The 20,288-nt window shown below is 38.6% G+C and overlaps 1 protein-coding gene across 2 annotated transcripts in view; it reads left to right on the forward strand.

Moving 5' to 3' along the window:
* UBE3C (ubiquitin protein ligase E3C) overlaps positions 1 to 20,288 on the forward strand; it is a 107,550-nt gene that overhangs the window by 42,868 nt on the left and 44,394 nt on the right. For both annotated transcript variants that reach the window (XR_002100141.1, XM_019530583.1), the window contains exons 11-16: positions 3,902 to 3,988; positions 6,350 to 6,507; positions 6,893 to 7,125; positions 11,906 to 12,010; positions 14,010 to 14,097; positions 18,111 to 18,208. Coding sequence is in view for 1 of the 2 variants with exons in the window: in XM_019530583.1 (XP_019386128.1) it covers positions 3,902 to 3,988; positions 6,350 to 6,507; positions 6,893 to 7,125; positions 11,906 to 12,010; positions 14,010 to 14,097; positions 18,111 to 18,208 (769 nt within the window). In the remaining variant the exon portion in view is untranslated. The remainder of the gene's footprint in view (positions 1 to 3,901; positions 3,989 to 6,349; positions 6,508 to 6,892; positions 7,126 to 11,905; positions 12,011 to 14,009; positions 14,098 to 18,110; positions 18,209 to 20,288) is intronic.

Genomic DNA, 20,288 nt, shown 5'->3' on the forward strand with positions numbered 1-20,288 from the left:
AAATGAATGTTGTCTCTTAATTCTTAAAATTTTCCCTGATGAAAACCAGGCAGCAGAAAAATCCAGATTTTTTTAAAGAACAGGTGTTTTCCCCATTGCTGAAGAGTGGATTCCCAAAGTCTTATTCACATTAATTACAATGATTCATTGTTGCCCTAGGAGCTTGTTTCAATACGTACTTATTTTAGTTTTTTATTCATGTCAACCCTTTGTTTATAGTGGATGTCTATGGAATTGCATTAATGTAAAACTAGCATGGTGAATCAAGTTTGGCATTTTTTTGTTTTAATTATTTTTTGGATTAATGCCTGTGTTGTGAACAAAGCTGCGAATCTTCAGAACAGCGCATCGTATTTTGTGTTTAGGCAGGATGTGATTGCAAATGATGGTGAGATACAGTGCCACCTATACTCCTTCCTATTTGAGTTGAAATAAAAAGCCTGGTTTTCAGAGGTACTCAGCATCTACAGCTCTCTACTGACCAATTGCAGCTGTGAATGCTCAGCACTTCTGGACTCAGGCCATAATGCTTTAGCAATTGCTGCGGTTGAACCCCCTGGATGTATAGGATGAAGTCTGCAGACCTCTGAAAGATGGATAAAGCTTACGCAAGGGTTATTATTCTAAGCTCTTAAAGTTTGCCTTTTTTTTTTTCAATACTGCTGAACATTGCCAGAATGAAAAAGTGAATTAGATTATGATAGGTCCAGTATCCATAATGTTTGTTCATTTCAGCTAAAACTATTACATAATTTCCAGGGATGATTGTAAAATTAACAAGTTTTTACTTGGATGCCCTGGGAGACCTAAAGGCACTGTGCCAAATAGCTTTTCATTTTGAATATGAAGCAGAGAGCTGAAGGTCATTGCAGAAATTTCTCAGCTTAAAATCTGAGACAACTAAGCTAACATTTTCTAAAATGTATATTTAAATTTTGAAATATGAATCCCAGTTCTTAATTGTCTTAATTCATATTAAAAAACCTCAGGCAAACGATAATAAGTTGATATGAGTTGAAATAATTTGTGTCTTGAAAAAAAATTGTTGAGTTCCAAGGTGGATAAAACCAATGTTTTTTAATTTTAAGATGTTAATATAAATTAAATATAGATTTTTAAAACAATTAAAGGGTTTAAACTTGACAGGATAACAGCCAGTGTTGAAATAATTTAAATAGTATAGTTTTGCAGCATTATTGAGCCCTCTTCAAATTCTGATGAATGAAAAGATGGTACTTTTTAAATTTATGTATAGAGTAAGGGAAAGAATATTCAAATTTCTCAGGCTGTATAAATATGTTTCAATGTTAGTGAGCATTATGAAGTATGAGGTTTTTATGCAGCCTTCATGGTGGAGTATATACTGATATTTACCTTTTCTTGGAAGAATTTTCTTTTCTTTTTTTTTTTTCCTTTAACAGAAAAGCTTGTACTGTAATTACATTTGGTTTCAATTTAGCTATCAGATGCAGAGACTATTTCCTTAATTTAAATTCATTCATTCAGAGAGTTCAAAACAGTTATGAACAAAAATTTATCTGCAAGAGAATGAGCTCTAATAATTCTAAAAATATGAAGGGTATAGTACTAGATTTTTCAAAAGTGTTCTGATATATAATGATGTAGGTCATTGTCCTAGGTGAGATTTCCTAAAGGAGATTTCCATTTATTTCAAAATGAGTTAGATACCTAACCTGTTTGGGCACTTTTGACATTCCAGTAAGGTAATTCCCAGCATCTCTGAATGTGAAAATACCTTGAAAAACTGGGCCCAAAACCAAAAACAGGCTGCCCTGCACATGATGAGCAGTGGTGGCTGGGCAGAAGCTGCTGCTGGGCACAAGGAAAATGTGGTCACCTCCTCTTCACCACTGCCCAGCCCTTTTTCGTCTAGGACTTATTGCTATAGCTGCCCAGAGCCTGTGCCTGAGCTGTCTTGCAGCTCCTCTTCACTGCCACTGCTGGGTGGCCCGGAGGCAGTGCTGGCAGCAGTGGTGACCGCAGTGGAGAAGAGCCACAGGGCAGCCTGGGCACAGGCTCCAGGCGGCTGCAGCAAGAGACACCTTGGCAAGGGGAAGGTGGCCAATTTCCCCCCACGCCCAGCCACAGCTTCTGCCCAGTCACCATTGCAGCCACTGCAGCTCATCATGGGCAGCCAGGTCTGGAGTGGGCATGGGGTGGCCTAGGGCCAGGGCTGTGTGCGTGTGTCGCAGCTGGTGTGGATCTGGTCCACTCTAGTTGGGGCGGGCGCAGAGCAGCCAGGGCCAGGGCCAGGGCCAAGGCGGTGTGTGGGCCCCTGTGACTGCTCCGCTAAGCTGATTAACATTTGTCACACCTTACGCTGTAAGCCGAACAGGGCTCTTACTCCCTGTGCCATGGTTATATGTGGCCATGAAATGATGGCAGCCTGAATGAGCATTTTAGTTGTGTGGATGGATCAGAAAGGCAGTGTGTTAGGCGATACATGAAAAAAAAATCTGCAAGACGGCCTGGACTTGGAACCTTAGAAAGGCATGCCTTCTCTGCATCTGATGTTGTCACATTATTTTAAAGGTGATCATGGCATGATAAGCTAAATTGGTGAAAGTGCACACCATTTTCTGTGTTTTAAACATGGGGCTATTGTCTGCCTTCAGACAGGCATGTACTTTAATAAGTGCGTGCAATGAAAATGGATGCCAGAGTGTTTGAGGACAAACAGTGCTCCTTGGATCTCATTGTGCAAGATTCCAAGAAGTCATTATAATGTGGGGAAAAATAAATGCAGTTAATCCTGCATCACAGAATTAAATCAGATGAAAAAAGTAGTATTTATATATTTAAAAAGAAATAATCATTTCTAAGAGGTTAGTTTTCTGAAGCATTTTATCTACTTTTAACTAAAATTGTGTACTTTAAAAATCTACTTTATTTTCTGTGCTATTAAGGTAAATTTAACCACATCAGTGACCCAAACCTAGTTAGAGTTGTTTCCCATTTGAGACCTGGAAACCCCTGGGCCAAGGTCTTTCCCTAGTTAACCCAGGGTTTTCCCCTCTCAACTCCATTCCTTGTGCCCTAATGGACAGAATCCCAGGATGCCCAACTGGCAGACAAGGTGCTGGGCAGCGCATGGGAAGCACTGAGGGTGTATAATCAGGCCAAGGGGGTGCGAAAAATGTGTGCACGGAGTGTGTAAAAGGACACATGAGGCCCGAAAGGTGAGTGGGAGCAGACCAACAGGGTGTTGCAGCAGTTCCAACAAACCTCCTGAAAACCGAGTCACGCAGCACAATTTTGCCCTGCAGTGGCAGCACAGCCTGACGATAGACGCCACTGCCCATATGCCTTTGTTTTCACGAGTCATGTCGGCTTAGAAGAGCTGCAGTAGAAGTGGCATGCGTGCCTGCATAACGTAATGCTAGCCTGGCAGGAGTGCCTTTCTGCTGCAGCCACTTGTGAGTTCAGCTCCAACATACCTACTGAAAACCAAGATGCATGGCGCAGTTTCAGCCTACAGCAGCACTCTGAGATGCTCCAGTTGCAAACCTCTGGTTTAAGGTGTGCTGTGCTTGTTTAATATGGGGCTCGGTTCTGTGATAGAGCACAAGCTTGGGTCCCATCCAGTGGTTTGATACAGAGTTTAATATAGTTTAGGTGCAGGGATTTATCTGTGTACTTGTCCTTGCAGAATGGAGGTCTTTAACATATCGTGGTTTTTTTTTCATGGGGCACTCTTATTCCCTTGTGTAAAAAGAGTTTGAATTGTTTAATGTAAGTATACAGTAAAGAAGTAACTAAAAGTATCTTTAATTTGTATGTATATCATATAGGGAAAGGTTTGACAGAAAAGGGAAGCTAAAATATTGTATTTTGTGGGCAAACTTGATTTCTGCAATAACCTGTTTCCTTTCTCTCTCAGGCTTCTTTACAGCTTAGCCTTTAATGCCAGGTTCCTAAGGCATCTTTGGTATCTAATCTCTTCAATGACTACACGAATGATTACAGGGTACGTGTTATATCATTCATTGAGCTTAAATTACAATAGGGCATACCTAATGAAAAAGAAAATAAGACCTTGTGATACACTTGAAAAAATGCAGTAGGTTGAAAAAAAAGAGTTTAAAGAAAAAATTTCTATGGTTGATTCTTATTTATACGCCAGCAAAATTTCCATTAACGTTAATTGAGGCTTTGATGTAGTAAAAACATTAAAGGGCCTTGGGAATAGGGCTGGTGTTTAATTAGAGGTATGTGCTAAGTGAAGTATCACAAACTTCCTTTAAAATAACAGTTCACATGTCTTTATGTTGAACATGATAATGATATTTACATTTTCTGAAGATTATGTTGATTCTGTTGAACAAGCACTGACAGTACTATCTAAAAATTCGAAGCAGGAATTTAAGAAAAGCACTCTCATCTACGTTGGTTCTTCCTGATGTGAGGGACATCAGATTAGACCAGAGATCAGGAATGCAGAGCACGGGTCATTGAAACAAACAGCATGTTCCTAGATCAACACCCTAACCTTTATCGTAGCTAATTTTGCATGAAAAGAAAAATTTATACCTGAAAGCAGAGAGCATAAAGCTTGCAACTGTGGCAAAAAAATAAGCCCTTTTCCCTTCTTCTCAGTGTCCTGTTCTTATTTTTATGTCTCCCCTCCCCAATTACTTCATTTAAGGAGCAGATGGCCTAACTTCCCAGAATAAATTATGTATATTTGTGTCAGAATTGTAAAATCACCATTACCTCCCTTCTAAAATACAAGGTGGTAAAATCATGTAAATCACGCAAATCAAATGTTTTACAGTGATAGGTGGGAGAATAATAGTAACGCAGGAAAAAGGAAAATGAGAGGAGATGAAAAGAGAGTGACAGGAATGGTTCCAAAGAGTTGTAACTGTTTGAAATGGTTTACCTTTCAGCAGTTTGGTTTTATCTTTTTGGCTGTATCTTTTTGTTTAAATTTTCAATAAATTGGTACAAGTCAGCGTGAGAAATTGAAGTTGCTTCCTGTTTATCTTTGCGTGGGGGTGAAAAAGGGTATTCATGTTCTGGGTTAATAGGCTTTGGCCTTTGACCTCAGAGTTTATTTGCTAAAAACATCTTTGTCTTCCAACTTTGAGTTTATTCAGCCTGAGATGTAGCAATTGCTTTGCTTTGTAAATACAAAGCATACCTTAAGTTACTTCAATGATATGTGTGTGTGCCAACTTGCACTTTCTCCTAGATATAAATGTATATTTATTGGTACAGAATTGTTGGAGTTGCATTTTGTTTTTAATCATCGCTTAAAAATGAAATAAAATCACTCTGCTAAAAATTGAATTGTTTGAATTTAGCATGTCTGTTTCCAATGCAGTTTTGGTACTTAAGAATCTAAATATTATATCATTTATCCTTGTGATGTTTTATATTATTCATATACAATTTAAAGTAATCTGTCATTATGGTCACATTAGAGGTAGAAAAGATCTTTTAGGTATGTGTATACCATCTCTGCAGCACTCCCAAAACCACCATCAAGAAATAAGCCAGACCTATTTGCTGCTGCTGTTTAGAAATGTTGTCTGTTTGCTTTTCAGGGTGCTCACAGTCTCAGTTTCAAACACTCCTGAGAACCCCGTGTCCAGCACTGTTCTGGTGATCACATAGCATATCATATGTGCAGAGTACCAGTAGGACTTCCGTCTTAGCATCTTGTTTAGGAATGTGGTAGAGATGGTAGTGATGTACTCTTTACTCCTTGAGGTGATTTTTAGATCTGAACGATGATCTTATGGCTAAATCCAATGATCAGCAACACTTCTTGTGGTGGGTCAGAATGACCTAGTTTTTGTCCAAGGTTGGCACTAGGACGTTGCCACTTCTCCCAGCCACAACATGGATGAAGCTGCTGCTGAACAGTCATGGCTCGGGCAAAGTCTCTCTCTGCTGGACTTCTGCTGAAGCCCTCCCAGCTCCATGGGCTGGATCTAGCCAGTGGGATGTAGATTAACCCCTTCACTAGACTGATACTTAAAGAGACCTGAGCTCTGTTCCCAGTTCTGACCTAGTCTTGTTATGGTAGCATCTTTGCTTCAGTTCTCCAGTTGTAAACAAGAATGCTAATAATGCAAGTGGATTATAAGGTGCTTACTTCTGTACAATGTTGATAAGAGTTTATAAATAATAATCCCATTTAACAAAAGCAGGGTATTGTTCTCCCACAGAGATCCTATCATTCGTTAAAATTAGAATACTCTTTATGCTATTTAATGGAGCACTAATCTGTAGTATTTTGACTAAAATCCTGAAGTTTTAAATCTTCCTTAAAAACTAGAAGATCAATTAACTATTTTCTATTTTGTTTTTTTATCTTAAGGTCTATGGTGCCATTACTTCAAGTGATATCAAGAGGGTCTCCAATGTCTTTAGAAGACTCCAGTCGGATCATCCCTCTCTTCTACCTTTTTAGTTCTTTGTTTAGTCATTCACTTATTTCTATTCATGATAATGAATTCTTTGGTGATCCCATAGAAGGTAAGAGCATAAAGCTTGCTGCATAGGATCTGATTTGGCAAGCCTCACTCTCTCAAAATTTATTTTGATCTCAAAAAGAGTTCTGCAGAAAGAAGGTTTGTAAAATCAGCCAAGGGATGTTAATTGAACATTAAGTATGTTACAAAAATGAGATAATATATTAGCGTCCATTATTTTACTGTAGTTTAGACAGTAATGGATGCAGTTCGCATTAATGTCAGTTCCTTTTGGTTTGTGTTTTGTTTTCTTTCTGTCACTTTTTTACTTTGTGTGTGTAAATATCAATATTTGTTTTCTTAAAACGAATAAAAAAAACAACATTTTTGCTATGAAAATAAGACAAATATTAGAAATGTTGTTTTGAAAGTATTTAACCTTTATTTAGCTGTAGGTCAAAGACAATCATCAATGATGCCTTTTACATTAGAAGAACTGGTAATATTATCACGCTGCCTTCGAGATGCCTGTTTGGGAATCATCAAATTGGCTTACCCAGAAACAAAACCAGAAGTGCGTGAGGAATATATTGCAGCATTTCGAAGTGTAGGAGTCACAACAAACACAGAAATGCAGCAGTGTATACAAACGGAACAAAAACGATGGATTCAGCTCTTTAAGGTATTAGATGTCAATTTTTCACATGAATTAAACAGTCAGCATGTTCAAACATGTTTTACTGGTAACATCAGAGTATTTGGCTGCAATTAATTTCATGCACGTGCTTTTGTTGCAGATACGATCATTTAGGAAACATGGTGTTTGGAAATAACCTTGACTTTAAAAAGAATTCTGGGTTTTAGCAAAATATATTGTTGCTTAGCAAAATAGTCATATTTTTGGTAACTGTAATTTAAAAGTAATTTTGGTTTGACAAGTATGTTTTTGGTTTGCTTTGGTTGGTTGTTTTACATTTAATTGATTTATGTAGGAGTTGGTATGGAAAATATATATGAACGTTTAGCCTGCAATTTAGTGAAGTAGCTAATCATGCAACTGACTACATGAATTGTCCAGACATGTGGAAAGGCACTTTCTGCCCAAACGTTTGTCTAACATCTCTCCTAATTATACGGTTCATAGAATCATAGAAAGTTAGGGTTGGAAGGGACCTCAGAAGGTCATCTAGTCCAACCCCCTGCTCAAAACAGGTCCAGTAAAAGATATGACTAAAAACTTCTTGTTTCTCTTAATATGAGCAGTTCTGGTAACATTGGGGAATGACTTATGAACTTAATATTAACACTTAGGTACCTTGCTGAATCGGGGCCTTAGTTGGCTTAATTCGGTGCTGTCACTCCAGTTTCATGTCAGTCAGCTCCACTGAGTCTTGTTGACACTACATTGGTGGGAAAAAGGGGTGAATATGGTTTAGTGAACGTAAAATTCATTCAGGTTGTTCCTTGATAACTAGTAATGTACTTCTAACCAGTTTTCCCAGGCTAAGGTTTGAGTTAAGTAAGGGAAGCTGAGAATGCTGGCAGGAAAAGACCTAAGAATATAACTGTTGCGTAAAAAAGAAAAAAAAAAAAAAAAGAGTGCTTGACTTGCCATGAAATTTCTGCAGCAAACACATCTAGTCAGCTAAAATTGCTCATTAAAGGAGTGGGAGCAGAAGAAATGCATTTTCCAAATTGAATGCTAGATTTACAGTCCGTTTAATACTGGCGACCTCTCGCACACTAATGTTCGGTTCGAGTCATCAGCTGTCCCTTCAGGTCTTTTATCACTGCTTTGTCAAGCTATCTATTTAATTGAAAGAAGTTAATTGAATGAAAATGATCAACTAAGCTTGTATTAATATTGCTAATGGAACTTTCTTCTTGGCCATGTTTGGAGAAAGATGTCATGCTAGACTTTAGGAAAGGCCCATTAATGCTTGCACTTAACCTGATGGGCTAATTAAGGAATGCTTATTCATTCTACAAGTCTTCCATAGCCTCTATCCAACCCATTCTGCCTGATTTTACAACACATTTCACTTATGAGCATGAGCATTATGAGCATTAGTAGCAGTGAGAGTAACTGATAATGTTTTGATTGCATTGAATACAGTCCTAATGCATCACTGAATTTGAAATTTGTGCAGATTGATCTAATATATGTTTGCACAATTTAATTTAATTACTTGTCTTTAAATTACCAAATAAACTTTCAATTTAAAGGTCACAAATTGAGACCCTGGTATGTCTATTTTTCTAGCATGACAGCATGTTAGGGACACTTTTATGTGTGTGGTTTATGCCATGTCATCTTCTATTTGTGCCCTTTAGTTGATCATATGTAATCATTCTCTTTTCACTAACTTCTAGTAGTGTTGTAACATTTTGTTTTCCTTCTAGCATCTCAAATGTCAGGTTTTTTTACTGTCAAATTTCACACAAGACAATTAGATGAATGGTATGCAAATAATAGGCAGTCATTCTCATACTCTAGAAAAATCATTTGAATGTACTTACTTTTTTCAGTGTGCCATTCTCAAAAGATGGGTTTGTATTCCATTATCAGAATAATAAATCTAGAAGATATGTTTAAGGCTCTTTTTTACCAGATATTTGTTTAATTATAAAGCAGTACTACTTTACTTTTATAGATATATAATTAACTAGTGGTAAAATTCAGTTGTCAAAGCTGAAGGACACCTTGTTTTGGCAAGAAAATTTCAGTGCATAGTATCGAATCTTTCCAAGGGACTTTGTGAAGTTACTAGTAACCCAATAAAGTGTGATGTAGGAAATCACATTTTGTCAGATAATGACAGATTTTTCTAAACCTTGAGTTGATCCTGCTAAAGCAGTAGATCAACAACATATTTTCTGAGGTTTCTGAATACTTGCTTTGTATTATTAGTTGGAAATCTCAGTTGTGTGGCTTTTTTGAAAATATGAAAAAGGAACCTTTTGTTTACTGAGGGTTCTTTTCTCCAAAGAATGCAGAATTTTCTGTAGGAAACTCCAGTCCCACCAAATTTATCGCAACTTTTTTTAAAGGTTCTTTAACTGTTTTTGTGCTATTTTATTGGCACAGTTTTTTACTTTGTGTGGGATATTTCTTTCTGGATTTTGGAAGCCGGGTGCTAATGGGACCATGTAACTTCAATGTCTCCCCAAACCTCCTTTGGATTTTTTTTAAGGGAAAAATGATAACAATTCCAGTTCAATCAGATAGTTCTAAACAGCATTTTCTGTCACTCTTCTTCCAGGGTGGAAGACCTTGTAACATGCTGCATCTTAAAAGATCATTTGTTTAGTATGTAGACACAAAGACCTATAGAAGGTTCATTAAGTTTATTGCTCATAACACCTGTCTTGTTAGCATTCATGTGTGAGCACTCATGTGTGCTTGTGTGTCTTCAGCTCATTTTTGAAAATGCCAGAGTTTTAAGTGGCAAAGTAGATCCCTAGTTTTGGTAGCAGAAGAAACTGTTTTGTTTACTTCCATACTACTATAAGGCTTCCGATTACTTCCATTATAATATTTAGGTGGGGCTACAATGTTGCTTCTTTCTTACTGGTGTTTTTACCCCCATTTTGGGGATGAAAGAATGGGATAGGGTGATCGTCCTGTAGGTAGTAGGTTATTTTTTGGTTTGATATTTTCTGGCTATTCCTAGTTTTAGTGAAGCTGTTGTTGTAGTCTTTTAATTGTCAACCAGCTGAGCAGGATAAATGCTTTCCCCAGCCTCCTAGTTTTGTTACATAAATAGCTTTGTGTTCACCCATCCTCATATCCCCTGCCTGATATTGAAATGGCCCTGCATCTTTTACTTGAACTGGCTTAAGTTTTGCCAGATATGTGTGGATTCAATAATATACAGGTATAATACAAGTAATATACAAGAGAAGTGTTAAAACTTGTCAAACTTAAAAGTGAAAACAACATTCAGAGAGGCATATAAGTTTATTGAATATGCTGTAGTATCAGTATGATATTTTAAAAACTTTTATATTAAATATATGTAGGATTATGTTTACTTGTTTATATCTGACAAGTTTGGGTGTTCATGTACTGTAATAATTGCAATATTGGTATGTTGGTAGAATATGCTTTTTTTGTCTCTAAATCATCCTAATAAAATAAATTAGTTATTACTAGTATAGTTACTTTTGGTTTTCATGAGCTACTGTACAATCATAGAACCATAGAACTGGAAGGGACCTGTAAGATCATCAAGTCCAGTCCCTTGCCATGGGCGGGAAGTTATTGGCTCAGACGAGCTAGACAAAGTGCCTGTCCAGCTTCACCTTTAACACCTCCAAGGAGGGTGACTGTACCACGTCTGCTGGGAGTGTGTTCCAGATTCTGGTAACCGTTACAGAGAAAAAGGGTTTCCTTATGTCGAGCCTGAATTTACCCTCTGTTAGTTTATGCCCATTGGTGCTCATCTTCCCTTGAGGTGCCATCCTGAAGAGTTGCTCTCCTAGTTCCTGATGCTCCTGCCCAGCATATTTGTAGGTGGCTAGCAAGTCCCCTTTCAGCCTTCTCTTACTCAGACTGAACAGCCCCAGTTCTCAGAGTCTCTCCTCATAGGGCCTACCCTCCAGACCCTTAACCATATGGGTGGCCCTTCTTTGTACCCTCTTGAGCTTATCCACATCTTTCTTGAAGTGCGCTGCCCAAAACTGAACACAGCTGAGGCCTCATCAATGCTGAATAGAGAAAAAGGAGCACCTCCCTGGATCTGTTGGCCACGCATCGGCTGATACACACCAGAGTTTTATTTGCCCTGTTGGCTCATATTGGCTCGCACTGTTGTTTCATATTCATCTTCCAGTTGATTGTGACTCTCAGGTCTTGTTCAGATGCTGTGCCAGCCAGTGGACCACTGCCATATAGTTGTGGTGAGGGTTCTTCCTACTCAGGTGAACGACTTTGCACTTCTCCCTATTAAAACTCATCCGATCTCATTCCACCCATAAATCCAGTTTGTCACAGTCATCTTGAATCTTTGCCCTATTCTCTGGTGTCCCCGTGTTTCCCCACAGTTTGGTATTGTCCATGAACTTAATCATTGACCTTTCTACCCCCTCATCCAAGTTGTTAATGCATATACTGAATAGCACTGGTCCAAGCACTGATCCATGGTGGACACCACTGGAGATGGCCCTCCAGGCCATCTCAATACGGTGCCTTTATGTGTGAGAAAGATTCCTATGATCTGCAGGAAGCGGTCTTTAGCAAACTAATTATTTTGATGATTTTTGTCCCATTCTCAGTTACTTAAGACAAAATGTGATCAAGTATTTACAAAGGAGAATACTGTTGTTTGTAATACAAATAAAGAAATAATTTTAAACTAACTAATCACTGCAGGATTACTTTAGATTTTTTTGCATAGTAGAATCACCTTTACTTCATACAGTTTAAGGTGCTAACTTATAGATCTGTTTCTACCATGTAGGTCATCACTAACTTAGTAAAAATGTTGAAATCTAGAGACACAAGGAGAAATTTCTGTCCACCCAACCACTGGTTATCAGAACAAGAAAACATTAAAGCAGATAAGGTAATAATAATGTTTCTTACATCTAACTTAATCTTTTAAGTGATTCTTTCTAGTTTGTTTAAGCTTCTTAATGGGAGGAATTGGATTTTATGTATGAAAGAAATGACTGGAAGGATGCAGGTAGGTGACATCTAATGCAAGAGTTTAAATTATAAGATGCATGAATATGTAGTCGGGTATTAGTTATGAGATACAGGAATTACTTTTGTAGACTATGTCAGTATGTTGTACAGATTAGTTAAACTAGTTTAAAATCTGAAATGATGTTGCAGTTCTGTGAAACACAGAAAGGTCTTTCACCTAATGAGATACCTTTACCTCTAGTTATGTTACCCTTTTGGAGAGTGGAACCCATTTACCAGAACTTTGGATGTAAGAAAACTTGATACAAGCTTGCAGACCAAAGACAAACAAACAAAAAAGGCCCTTTATTTTAAACTCAGTGCATTCCTGCACTGAGCCCTGGGCATGCCCAGAAGAGACGGTGTGTTACATTACCCGGCTCACCTGATGTCTGTAAAGATCGGGAGCTTTAGTGGGGCTTTTTGGCATTTTGATCTAATAGCTGATTGAATCAGCTTTAGCTAAAAGAGCCAAAGAGTCCTGCTGAAGTGCCCAAATTATAGATGCTGCAGAGCCTCGTCCGGTTAAGCATGGTGTTTTTGGGGTGTTTTTTTAATGTCTGCAGGCAGCTACAGTGAACAATAAGTAAAGTCCCACAGGGTTTTGATGCATTTCAGTAGGCAGCAAATATTTGTTCTAGGGGCTGAGGCTCACTAGAAGACCTATCTTTGTAGGAGAAGATTTACTTCATTGGAAGAGGATTTCTCTGAAATATAGTGGAGTCTGTCAAACTTTCCTTCTGAAATAAAAATTTGCTTGGGTGACTTTAATGAAGTTAAAGCCAAAACTGCATCAGTTGCTTTTGAAAAGTGGGTGTGGATTCATGCGTGTTGGAGAATGCCAATATATGCCTATCAGAAAATATACAGAATCATAACTTCAACAGATAAAAGCTAGGATCTAAGCAGCAAGCCAAGTCTGAAGTAAACTGGTCTAGTTGTCTCAAAGATATGGTTCCTAACAGCTGGAAAGTTTGGCTCATGGGCCAAATGCAGCCCACGAAGTCTTGGAATCCAGCCTGCAGGGGTCTCCAAGGGTTGGAAAATTAAGTGGCGGGTGAGCAATGACAATTAATACTGCCACCCCTCCCCACTGCCAAAATCCCAAGCTCTGCATGACCTTCCCCCTACATGGCCAGAGCAGATTAGAGCCAGGGTCCCTTCCCTTTGTGTGGCTAGCTTGGGGCAAGGCCATGCCGCCTTCTCCTGCACAGCATATTCGGGCCCAGGCCATGCCATCTTTGAACCCCACTTTCTCCCCTCTGTTGGTCTAACCCACGTCCCCTTTCTCCCACCTGGCCAGGTTGGGACCAGGCCATTCCCCCCTCTCCTGCCACTCCTGTCCCTTTCCCCCACTTCCTCCATCACAGGGTTTGGGCTGGGCTAAGTCCCCTTCCCTCTGCACAGCTGGATCAGGGCTAGGCTGCCACCTGCCCCTCTCTGTATGGCCAGGCACTGTACATCTGACCTGCTGGATGAATAGGTTGAGCATCACTGGTATATAATATAGTATAATGCCAGTTCATTTGAGTATAAAAGACACTTTTTAAAACAAAGTATTATTTCTTCCAAAAATAGCCTTCATCTTAAATTTAAGTAAAAAAAAAAAAAAAAAAAATTAAGTAAAAAGAAATTTCTTTTATTCACCATTGGGGTTGTGTTTTTGTAAAAGGATCTTTATTTCCTGCTTCATTTTTTCCTTAATTTGAGTAATTTTCCTTAAATTTAAGAGTATTGAAGGAACAGAATGTGAATTACACTTTGTATTATTTCAGTAATTATTTACAATCATATTTAAAGGCGTAGCCGTGAAGAAGGCAGAGTTAGGGCTTACGAGCTCTTGAAATGTTTACGCATAAAGTTTATTAACTTGATAGGTTACTCAGCTGTATGTGCCATCTGCCAGACATGTATGGCGAGTCAGAAGAATGGGAAGAATAGGACCCCTGCAGTCTACTTTAGATGGTAAGATACTTCTGCATCATTTTTTAACATTAGGCACTAAAGTCACTTCAGTTTGCCTTTTTTTTAGAAGTAGTGGTAAGAATTAATTCATGAAAGCTTTGGTTTCCTCAGATGTTTTGTGTCAGCCAAAATGGTGCCCAGTAACAGTTTATTTTTTTCAGTTATCTGTATTTACATATTTGAAATATGAATGTGATTGGTATAATATTAAATTAACTGGTATACAGTCATATGTACATCGTATACATTGTAACATCTTTCACTTCCTAATTGAATTAGTTTTCCCCAGTTCACCTGATAACATTTCTGCTTATTTCAGTCCTCCTAGGGGCAGAAATGATAAGAGACATCATGCATTATAGTGTGCATGTGCATGTGTCTGCATATAATTTATATTATGTATAAAAACAACATTGTAAACAACCCATTGAATCTTAGCTTTTATGAATGGTATGTTTTAAAAAGCTCCCTGCTAACATAACAGAAGAGCTCTAGGTACCATAATTATTATATATGGGGGAGATATGTCACTTCATACTCAGCTGCTTCTGAAATCTTTGTTGTTATTCCCACTTCTTTTAAATTTTTGTGCTACTGCACTTGGGGCAAAATGCTTGTTAAGGCCATAGATTTTCTTAAGTGAATGTATAACTAAAGCATATAAGCTTACACCCTCAAGCAGCAGTAGAACTAGTTTAAAAGTACACGAGTGCGGAAGCTACTCTGATGCTCTGTAATTGTAGCTCATCAAAGCAGACTCAATTTAATTGAGCCTGCTGGAGCATGGAACTACCGCGCTCCAGCAGCACCCCCACGTCTCGTATATCAGCGCCCCCATGCTTCAAAATGGTAGCCGGGGTGATTGAACTACAGCTCATTGAACTAGCCACTCTGAGTCACTGTAATGTAAAGTGCCGCCTCCTTCCCCCCACATGTAAAAATGCCCTAAAGGTCCATACTTGTTGCATGGTGGAGATTTTGAATGCTAAAGTGAACTTTGTGCTGAATTTGCTGCAGTGGGTTAGGTGTAGAAATGTGTAAAATATGGCCATGGAGAGGTTCTGGGCAGAACCTTTCACCTGCACTGAATTAAGTAAGACTTCACAGGATTAGAGCTTATGGTCTCATCTAAGTAGGGAGGTATCATTGGTAAAAATCACTAGTATGAATTTTTTTTTGCTATCTGTGTGGGTATAATTCCACTGTGGATGTGAAGTTTCAGAATCTAGATTGTCCTTTTTCACTTTAGCTTATGTCCCTTTGAAAGCTGCCTGTAGGACTGTTCTAGCACTGCCCAAGGTGACCCAAGCCAAACTTTATATTGCTTTTAAAGTCCAGCGAGCTGCTCCACCAGTCAGTATTGGTAAGGTTCTGCAAGGTGTTTGCTATGCTGCGTGTTTGGGATCCCAGTACTTCAAATTGAGTGGTCCTGCATTTTCGTATGAAGAAAAATTTCCGTATGGGAGACCAAGGGACAGGTAGCTTCAAGTAGAGCAAGAAGCCCACTCAGAGAGCTATATCAGTTTCCAGCTCCATGTAACTCCACACTGTGGCCTTAGACCATTTTCCTTTTGGATGTGGTCAGACTGGAAAAGAGTTATTGATTCTGGTTTCAGTATATTTTTGGTGACATGTTTGATTAAAGCCAAAGAACATTCTTCTTGTACTTACTCAGGAGGTATTTGTGCCTTCAGCACAGTTGGAGGGTCTTTTGTGGTAAAGCAATCCACAGGAAATGAGATCTCTCAGCGCAGTAAACTTTGTTTTGAAACCTGGTATGTCTTGTTCCAAAGTCACTACTTCCCATGCCACTTGGGAGCCTCTAGATATCACTACTCTTATCCCAGTTACCTGAAGAAACTTATGGCTTCTGGCATCGGACAGTGGATCAGGGTAATGATTTCCCACCTAAAAGGTTACCCCTAAACTAGGTCCAGGATTAGATACATTTGTATATGGAAACTCATCTTGTAGTTGCCAGTGCAGTTGCTTTTTGGCTAAACAAAGGCCTTCAGAAATGTCACCTTTTGTGAGTACTAAACACAATGAAAAAAAAGCATTGTGTGAAAACAAGCACATAACAATGTGCGTATGATTTGTTTTAATCCCACTTGCTTTCATATGGGTTAGAGCCAATTAGTGTGAAAGTACCTCTGAACACATATGGCCGTGTTTATTTGTGCTTTTTCATTTACTTAAATGGCAGACTCTTGAGTTCTAAATGTCCTCTGTATTGATGACTCCATCCCATATTTCTCTTTAAAGAAGGAAACCTTGATGGAGAAATGCAGATAAAATTGACTAATTGACCAGAATAATTGAACTGTCGAAGTTGGGTAGTGGTTTACCTTTGCTGTACATGCACTTTCTGTTTAAAATGCTTTTAACCCTTAGCTTAATAGGCAGCACACACTGACTTTAATTAAAAATGTTTACTGAGTAAACTAAGGGTAACCTTAAAGAAGTATTTTATCAAAAATTCCAAGGGCTTGCCTTGCTGAAATTTGCCAAAAGTGGGTATTCATCAAGTGTACTAATATGTTGGGTCATGTCACATTAAATCACTTCTTAAAATATCTGTACTTAGAAGTGATTTGGGGAATTAAAAAGTACAATGCCCTTTAATAATGATCATTGATGTGGTGCCCAGCTGCAGAAGGGCGGCCAGGCACCACCACCCTTCAGGCAGATGCCAAAGAAAAAATTGCAAGTGCTGCTGTAATCTCCTTGGCCCCATTAGTCACATGTGCCATTTACTTCAGCTTTATTACCTTGTCTGCAAAGCCTCGCTTTGCTTGTGAGCCAGGTTTTTTCTCAGCTTTGATGATAAATGTGAAAGCAAAAATGTCTGGGGCTTTCGTGTCTGGGTCTTCAGCTTTGGATCTAGATAGACTTTTAACCGCACCATCAAGTATATGAGCAATGTCAGTAGCATTGTGTGCTCCTGCACGTTGTTCCTTTTCTCTATATCTGTTGTGCCCTGCATGCTCTTTTATTCCATCCAGGAAGAGCACAGACCAGCTGCAGATGCTTCCTCAGCCTGATTAAGCGTGTTTGTACCCTAAAGCTTGCAATGAAGAACTTTTCCAACTATTTTAGTTGGTTTAATTAAAGATACTGGATTTACCCAAAGAAACTTGTCTGACCTATACATGTCTTTCTTTGAGACTAGAGTAGGATTGTGACCTGAATTAGCAAAACGCTGAGTTGAACTGGTTCTGAAATGCCTCCTTACTGGATAATAGAACGTTCCAGAGCAGCTTTTGTGCAACTCTTGTCCTTTGCCTTTTTTGTCTTTGCATGCATCATCTTGGTATTTGCTGAAGCTGGTTATGTAACTTCTTGCCATTCTTTTCACTTTTTAAAGTGATTGAATGTTTATTCAATCACAAGACAGATGTGCTTTTTTTGAGCATCCAAAGCCCATTGAAATAACTGAGTCTTTCCTCTTGATTTCAGTGAGCTCTGGCTTGGCTGTTAAGGCGTTTATACCTGAGTTGGTATGCTGGGTGAAAACAGACTCCCTAAATGAAAACACAGTCCAGTAAACTACTCTAAGATATGGAGTCCTTGGTCAATGGAATGGGGCCTTTGGTGCCATCTTAATGCAGACACTTGTGACTTAAGCTTCTTGATTAGCTTGATTAGGTCATTTCTCAAAAAGTTGAGTTTAGGGGGCGGGTTTTGTGTTAAGCAACATATAAAGAATAAGGAATAGAAAGCATGATATTTCTAATGGGGAAAATGCAATGGCATTTTGTGTGTGTGTGTTGCAGTTTGTTTGGAGCAAGTTTACATTACTCAAATTTCAGTTTAACAGTGGAAACAGTAATACTTTAGAAAGGTAGGATTTCTAAGAAATCGGCGCGTACTGTGACTTCTGTTTAGGTATATCAGTTGTGCTTACATGTTTAGTTTATTGATGGATTTATCATTATAAATTGATTTTTGTATAATAAACAATATTAGGTAAGTTTTATTATCAAAAGTGAATCTTTATTTATATTTTTAAGTGGGCCTGGAGCCAGCACCTCTTTCTGTGTCCGAAGAACGACAGCTTGCAATTTTGACAGAGCTACCATTTGTAGTTCCTTTTGAAGAAAGAGTAAAGGTATCTGTGTTTTTCCCACTTTTATGTATTTTAGGTTTTTTTACAGTAAATGTAATTCAGTGGATTGAGCTATGTAGGAAATTAGGTCTTGGATCATCCAACTGCATAATGAAGAGTCAGTTTCTTCCCTTCCTCACCCCCTAGCCTGTTTGTCCCAATATTAGCATTCATAACAAAATTCTTTCTTTTCGCCATCTGTTTTTGTTTCTTTACAACAAATGTTTGGGAATTGTCTCTCCACATTTAGGACATAACATATGTAAACATAACCTGAGACAGAGTAGTATTTGAACCTGGATTCTACATTTGGCACTCTATTAGTAAATGCCTGCATCAGTGTAGCATCCCATTCCTCTAGAGTACGTGTACAAGTATCTGATTTCAGGTTCAGCACCTTACTTTCTATTGTCCTTTGTACTGATTCACTCAGTGTAATGAGCCAGTTTTAAGGAAGAAATTTCCACAAGTAATATTTCTGTTTTCAGAACTGAGTAGTTGAACTTAAAGGCATATTTAGTATATCAGGGAAGTATAGAAATGTGATGTAAAGTTTCTTGTATTATTTGTGATTTGTTATGAATGCTTTCCAGATCTTACAGATATAATTTTCAGGTTCATCAGTGTTTTCAAGTTCCACCACAGTTGTTTTTGACGTTACCCATGAGAACAATTTCTGAGCTGCTACTGTTGCATTTACAGCATCAGTTAATTAACAAACTACTCCCAGAATTGTGTTGGAATCATTGTGTACCACCCCCATCAAGGAAATGAAAAATAGTTGCATGGGGAATATAAATCAATGTTTACTGAATAGGCTGTGACACTTTTCATAAAGAAGACTGTCTTTTTAGGTTCCTCTGAAAGAACTGCAGCGCCGAGAGTACAGATATTTAAAAGATTTAATACAGCTTCATAGTACCATAGTAAAAGTTCTTTTTAGGTATTCTTTTTTAAAACCATTGCTCATCATAATTGACAGAAGTGTAGTCTGAGTATATTAAAATATTGTTCAGTGACTTTGGTATTTTGTTGTACCACAATACATTTGTACAAACAAGCTTTGAGTGATGTGGTCTTAGTTTGTGTGGGGAAGAACTCTGGTGAAGGTTCTTTGTGGGCCTGTCTGCATCCCTTTTTATAGGATTTTTGCCTCTACCATGAAGCTGCAGAGCTTGTATAATAAAGTTCTGTATGCTGGGCTTGAAGGAATACTTTTGTGGTAGGGTGATGCCCTTGGTTTCATTGTAAAAAGCAGTGAAATTCCTCCAACCTTGTAAAATTCTTCACTGTCAAAGCAGAGATGAACTGAACTAGCGTTAGCTACCTTAGCTAGTGGTCTAGTTAGTCTATTATGGTTAGTGACTAGCTCATAGTGTAGTTAGAGCATCTGGGGATGCTTGTTTTATTCCATCCTAGAGGTTACACCAGTTCCCTTAAGGGATTCAAAAATTTGCATCTTGCTCAGCCATCTTTTCAGAGAGAGAGATTCACATTTGGTGCCTAGGGGGGGTCTTGGGATTGGCTAATGTAATCTCTTAATGTATAGTTTTTTGTGACTTCACTCAGTTGGGGAAGGACAGACATTTTAGACTGAAGATACACTTGGCTTCTTTAAACCGGATCATCCTACAGCAGTTCCTTCAGGAGCTGGATGGTGTAGCTAATCCAAGAACTTTGATAGCTGTCCTGTTGTCCCAGCCACTGTGTTGCCTTTGATGTCAGGCCCTGGATCAAGGCAAAGACTTACGCAGCAGAGACTTGTCCAATGTGTCTGGCACTGAAAACTACCATGGTGCCCCAAATTTTGGTGTAGATTAACGTTGTGTGAGAGAGGCTTCCAGATTTTTTTCATGCCCTTATATCAAGAAAGAAAAAGGAAAAAGGAAGCATTCAGAGAGAGAGAGAGATCTCAGCTTGAGGCTGGGTGCCAAGTGGCTTGGATACCTCACCAGTACATTTCATAGACATTAGGGCTGGAAGGGACCTCGGGAGATCGAGTCCAGCCCCCTGCCCAAAGGGCAGGAAGTCAGCTGGGGTCATAGGATCCCAGCAAGATAAGCATCCAATTTACTCTTGAAGG

The sequence above is a fragment of the Crocodylus porosus genome, unplaced genomic scaffold (genome assembly GCF_001723895.1).
Source record: "Crocodylus porosus isolate Cpor-Errol unplaced genomic scaffold, CroPor_comp1, whole genome shotgun sequence".
Lineage (NCBI taxonomy): Eukaryota > Metazoa > Chordata > Crocodylia > Crocodylidae > Crocodylus > Crocodylus porosus.